The sequence below is a fragment of the Mytilus trossulus genome, chromosome 6 (genome assembly GCF_036588685.1).
Source record: "Mytilus trossulus isolate FHL-02 chromosome 6, PNRI_Mtr1.1.1.hap1, whole genome shotgun sequence".
NCBI classification, from domain to species: Eukaryota; Metazoa; Mollusca; class Bivalvia; order Mytilida; family Mytilidae; genus Mytilus; species Mytilus trossulus.
In genome coordinates, this window is record NC_086378.1 from 14,832,131 (window position 1) to 14,838,891 (window position 6,761).

At 32.6% G+C, this 6,761-nt stretch overlaps 1 protein-coding gene across 1 annotated transcript; it reads right to left on the minus strand.

Moving 5' to 3' along the window:
• Window positions 1–1,107: 1,107 nt before the first annotated feature.
• Window positions 1,108–2,890, minus strand: LOC134723215 (tripartite motif-containing protein 59-like). The gene has a single exon (XM_063586842.1). The coding sequence runs from the start codon at window positions 2,888–2,890 to the stop codon at window positions 1,268–1,270; it is 1,623 nt and encodes a 540-aa protein (XP_063442912.1). The 3' UTR covers window positions 1,108–1,267.
• Window positions 2,891–6,761: the final 3,871 nt, after the last annotated feature.

Consider the following 6,761-nt stretch of genomic DNA (forward strand, 5'->3'; position numbering starts at 1 on the left):
TCCAGTCGTTATGTTACTTTCGCTATCGATCGATACCAAAGTGTAGAGAATCGAACACGATAAGAGCTTTAATTATTCGAGTTAGTTGGACGAGTAACCTATCTATAATCTATAAATACGCGGACATCATCGATTGCAGACCTGGGATAATTCAACATGTAATTGTAATTTGCTGTACTTAATTACAACCAGACTTTGTAAAACGTCACAACTGTCTGAACAAAAAGCTGATGAACCAGGGTTATGTCAAAGAACGTCACGTCCTTTTTTTCAAAAACAAAGTTGATCGGAAGATACCAAGATCTTGTTCAGTGATAAATATTCTTTCTGTATCAACTTTACAAATGAAAAATGCGGGTCTCGAAGTCTACATTTTAGGTATTGACACTGTATGTCATGTGAATGACGTACCACAGGATTCTTTTTATTTGTCTTTGTATATATTTGTTTTACCTTTTCTGTTTATTCCATTATTGTTAATATCTTTTTGTAGTGGCTTGTATATCCCGCCATCTTGTCATTGTGATATCGTCATTTTTTGTAATTTTGTCTTTCATTTCGTGTTTATGCTATGTCTATAGAGTGTCTACATGACATAAGTTTTTCTTTTGGTAATAGTTGTTTGTTTTATAGTGATTACAATTATAACACTATTTTGACTGCTGTATCCCATCGTTTTACATTTTTACCCTTTATGTCTTTGTTTTGCTCGCACATTTCTGTCAACTTAATGAGAGCGTGAGCTAGCTGTAAAAACAGGTGTAATCTACCATTTTCTGCAAAAGATAATACCACACTCCAAGTTTTGGTGGGGTTCGTGTATCTTAGTCTCCCGTTTTACTATGTTGTGTCTTGTATACTATTATTTGTCTGTATGTCTTTTTCTTTTTAGCCATGGTGTTGTACGTTTGTTTTCGATCTGTGAGTGTGAATGTGCCTCTGGTATCTCGGCCCTCTTCTTTATCAAATAAGGAATATGACATTTTGTTTTCCGTTCGTTTGATTTGTTTGAGCATTCGATTTTGTCACCTGTTAAGGAACTTTCTGATTTAATGTATTTTGCAATTCGGTATTTTGGTTATTTTAATTTTTACAGAACACCCCCGTCATGTTACATCACATATTCTACAATCATTTGTTTTGAAAGAGTTTCATTATCAATAATGTGAGGCTATATTCTAGAGTTACATTCAGCGTCATATCACACATTGAAAATAAATGTTAAATCTTGTTTAAGAGTAACAATGTTTAAGAGTAACGATTACATTTACGATAGATTTCTAAACAAAAATCCAGGAATCTGGCCTTCACTGGTAGATGTATAATTATTATCAAACTTAGATTTTTCAAACGTAAAACGTACACCATTACTGTCAACTACAAGTTGTCCATTTCCGCCAGAATAACATGACGGACCTGTCATCGCTACAATAGCGTGGTACTTCTTATTAGCTAATAGTTTCACAGGTTTCGGAAAATCAATCTGGACAAGCTTGTTCTCGGCTAATTTACTGTCAATGGTATTTGACACTACAACAAGCTCTGTTGAATTATCATTAACTGAAGCGGTCACTTGACATGTCGATGATCCATCTCTACATACAAAAGATAAAATTCCACACAGTTCTATTTCTTTAGACACTTGAAAACATATAGCATCGTTTTGTCCACTAACACTCCAATAACATGAATTCGACGCAAATCGATTACAACTATATATCTCTGACAATTTGGTAGATCCTGTCTTTCTAATATCTAAAATAGGTTTGTTCTTGTCCATTGAAATCTTGCATGAACTTTCTGCTCTAGCTAGCAAATCAGAAATATTTTCATGTTGTAAAGAAAGTTCATAATCAACTATTTCGTCAGCTTTACTTTGTATCATGTTCTTATGTTCCTCTAGATGTTGCTTTAATCTCTTGACTTCTATCATGACCTGAACATCGGATGCTTTACTCTCGCATGCGTCAATAATTTGTTTCTCGTTTTCTATATTTTTCTTTTTATTTGTAAAAATCAATTTAATCATATCAATATTTTCCTTTGCCTCATTGTATATTTTCAGAAGTTCTGCTTCTCTTCGAACTTTGAGATCATTTATTTTAGAAACAAGATCCCTGAAAACATCATCAAGTTTCATTTTCTGATCCTTGTACTGACTTTCTAACTTGTCCATAGCAGACTGGCGGTCTTGGATTATATCTTTTATATCATCTTCTACTTGTTCGAGCTGGGTTCTCAAATCCTTCACCTTCTCTGATCTGTTGTACTCTCGAGCAGCGTCCTCAATAGATAGAACTTTCTCACACTTGCGATGAGAGATCGATACACACATCGAACAACAGGGAATATCGTGATCGACACAATAAAGCTCAATGTCTTTTCCTTTGTGTTCAGAACATTTGTTTTTATAGGTTTTTAATAAATTAATGTCTGATGTTAGCTGTTCAATTGGAATGATTTCATGGTCCACTGTATATTTGTTCGCCTTGTGATGTTTACAGCAGTTACCACACAACAAATCGGAGCAATCAAAACATACGAAAGTGGCATCTGAAATCTTTTCCATTCGCTCACATATCATGCAATGTTTTTGCGGACTTTGTACCTTTTCCCGCTGTAACAATCCAGCAATGAGAAAATTGAGCGGTAATCCTTTAGCCCATTCCTCAGAAGAATAGGTTTCATTCGGTGTATTAACATTTGTCCTGCATATCGGACATTCAATACTTTGCTTATGTCCTTTCTCAAATTTCGACGAAATATACGTCTGAATGCAACTTTCGCAAAATGTATGCAAGCATGGTAAATACTTTGGAACGTTTAGTTTCTCCAAACAAATTGCACACGTAGTTATATCAACGAAATGACTATCAATCGATGTCGCCATTTTAACTCCCACCTGAAAAAGGAAGTAATATATATTTACTAGTATATAAATAGTAATCTTTGTTTATCTTTATTATAATCCTGGTACCTTTGCTAACTATGAGACAACAGTCTGTTTTCGAAATTCTTGTAACGATTTCAACAAAATTTGCCCCAAACAATTTTAATCTTTCTATCTAAAATATCAATAGTTCAATGAAAGAGTTAACAGTGATACACAAACGATCATTGATCGAATCGTATATATTTTATTTTGATAATAAATTTCGGTCTAAATATTTGATAAAGTTATTTTTTTACTCAAAACTCACCACTGTGATTGAACACTGTACATCTACAAGTGTGATAAGAATGTGTGAGGGAATTCTGGTATACTATGGTATTCTCTTACGTATTTGATGACAAAATCACGGAACTTATCAAAATTAATTTTGAAGTATTTCATTATTAACTTGTGCTATATTTTAAGTGTACTATATACTTTTACCTTATATATGTCATTTATGGTATCTTACTATGTATTATAAGTCTAAAATTGTGTTGTTTTCATGACTTTTGTATGTGTGTATGATATTGTGTGTGTATTGTATTTTGTTATTAAGTCGATTTGAAAAGCTCACTAGAGCTTGTGTTTATGTGGTTTATTGAATATCGATTCTAAATAAAACTTTGAATCTTGAACATGATTTTGGTATATATCCATTTATATCGATTCGTGCCAATGAAATGGCACTTCAAGAATGCGATTTTTTTTAAAAAGTGAATAAGTCTGTTAACTTTAGGCTACCAAGCTAGTAATTAGCTGTGTAGTCAATCTGCAGAGGAATCGATCTGGTGCTACTTATACTAAGCTAGCTATAAAACCTGAAAATATTTTGCAATCTGATAAGGGAGTTTCCGTTTTGAATTTCCCTTCGAGTTCGGTACTTTTGTTATTTTACTTCTACAAAGTTACAAGATACTGATGCTTATTTATATACACCATTTGGACATTTAACAATTTCTCATTACTCTGACCATCAAAAGGCAAATATGGGAAATTATAAAACTATCCTATAATAGCCAACATGTTTAGTCGTGATTTCTGTCAGACCAAACTAACTGATGATCCATTTCATCCAACAACTTCATATTGAGTTACCCTATCCTATCATAAGATTTTACACATACCACATACAATGGGAATTTCCAGCAATTGATTTGTGTAAGTTTACTTATTATAATGCCTATCTTGATTTCACCTAGGCCTGCCTTCCAGTGCTGAGTTTGAAGAACATTAAAAGGATTTAAAAATCCTCAAATGTTAGAATCTCCTCACTTGTACTTGGATTATATATGCCTATTGTGTATGTCCTTTTTGGTCGTATAGCTTTCATCACTTTCGTTCTTGTACAGAATTAGCTTTTCAATAATTCGATTTCAGCTATCCTGAAGAAGTTAAATCCTGAAAAACCTTCAGAAATTTATCAAGTGTTGTTTTCATTTTTTTTATTTATTGAAACCAACTTAAATGAATGTGTACATGGAAATGATTGTTCAGAACATTTGCAACCAAGTGACATTTTTGTGACTGAAGACCAATAGGATTTTAACAATACTTCTGTGTGGTATATGCTTTATCGATATTTTGGTCAGTATCTAAATACACAGATATGCGGGACATTAATTTGTCCAATTGACAGAGATGATGCCCCCGCTTGCATATAATGTTATAAAGGGACATTAACCAAGATCTGTAAGGTTATATCACTCAAATTCAAACTTGATCGGAGTTTGTGTTTATTAGCATTGAGTAAATACATTTGGTTGAGGCAAACTTAAGTTAGAGAATGTAATCAATAAATTCAGCATTTTTTTTAATTCTTAAGGGGCATAATGCTAGAATAGTAATAATGTTTCTTAAAATTCCAAAGAGAGCTGTGTTTTGTGGCAATCAGCATAGTGTGTTAGTTGCAGAACACTTGGATGAGGCAAACTAAAGATAAGAAAAAGAACCAGATGCTCCGCAGGGCGTAGCTTTATACGACCGCAGAGGTCGAACCCTGAACGGTTGGGGCAAGTATGGACACAACATTCAAGCTGGATTCAGCTCTAAATTTGGATTGTGATTAAATAGTTGATACAGCATAGGTTTCTGACACAGAATGAATGCGTTCTAATGAAATTAAAATTTTTGTTTTCTCTTAGAGCAATTCACTATGCTGTTGAATATTATTCCTCTCAAAAAAATGTTTGAAGAAATTTTCTTTTTATTTATGAAATTTCAAATGAGAAAATTGAACCCAATTTTTTTAATCACATCCCCCTTTCCCTTATTCCAAAACTAATCTCATTTAAAATTTCTAATGGAGTTTGCAACAATTACTACTCATTTAAATACATCATAAAATATTAAGATGTAAAAAAACTGCTTGTTATCACTGAATGGTAAAGATTATTTTAATTTATCAGTTGGTAGTAAAAAGTGAATATACATTGTATATTGTATATTCAAAGATTTAAGTTGATTCTGGACAAAGAAAGATAACTCCAAATAAAAAAAAATCTTACAATTAGATATTTCTTGCTTACTATTCTGGACAAAGAAAGATAACTCTAATTAAAAACAAAATTGCTATTTCACAATATTTTGCAATAAGATATTTCTTGCCATTGCGCAATTGAAAAGACTTGCTATTGCACAAAACTTAATATAATAATTTTAGATCCTGATTTGGACCAACTTGAAAACTGGGCCCAGAATCAAAAATCTAAGTACATGTTTGGATTCAGCATATCAAAGAACCCCAAGATTTCATTTTTTGTTAAAATCAAACTAAGTTTAATTTTGGACCCTTTGGACTTTAATGTAGACCAATTTGAAAACAAGACCAAAAATGAGGAATCTACATACACAGTTAGATTTGGCATATCAAAGAACCCCATTTATTCAATTTTTGATGAAATCAAACAAAGTTTAATTTTGGACCCCGATTTGGACCAACTTGAAAACTGGGCCTATAATCAAGAATCTAAGTACATTTTTAGATTCAGCATATCAAAGAACCCAACCGATTAATTTTTTGTCAAAATCAAACGAAGTTTAATTTTGGACCCTTTGGACCTTAATGTAGACCAATTTGAAAACGGGACCAAAAGTTAAAAATCTACATACACAGTTAGATTCAGCATATCAAAGAACCCCAATTATTCAATTTTGATGAAATCAAACAAAGTTTAATTTTGGACCCTTTGGGCCCCTTATTCCTAAACTGTTTGGACCAAAACTCCCAAAATCATTACCAACCTTCCATTTATAGTCATAAACCTTGTGTTTAAATTTCATAGATTTCTATTTACTTATACTAAAGTTATGGTGCGAAAACCAAGAAAAATGCTTATTTGGGTCCCTTTTTGGCCCCTAATTCCTAAACTGTTCGGACCTAAACTCCCAAAATCAATACCAACCTTCCTTTTGTGGTCATAAACATTGTGTATAAATTTCATTATTTTCTATTTACTTATACTAAAGTTATGGTGCGAAAACCAAGAATAATGCTTATTTGGGCCCTTTTTTGGCCCCTAATTCCTACACTATTGAAACTAAAACTCCCAAAATCAATCCCATCCTTTCTTTTGTGGTCATAAACCTTGTGTCAAAATTTCATAGATTTCTATTAACTTAAACTAAAGTTTTAGTGCAAAAACCAAGAAAATGCTTATTTGGGCCCTTTTTGGCCCCTAATTCCTAAAATGTTGGGACCAAAACTCCCAAAATCAATACCAACCTTCCTTTTGTGGTCATAAACCTTGTGATAAAATTTTATAGATTTATATTCACTTTTACTAAAGTTAGAGTGCGAAAACTAAAAGTATTCGGACGACGACGACGA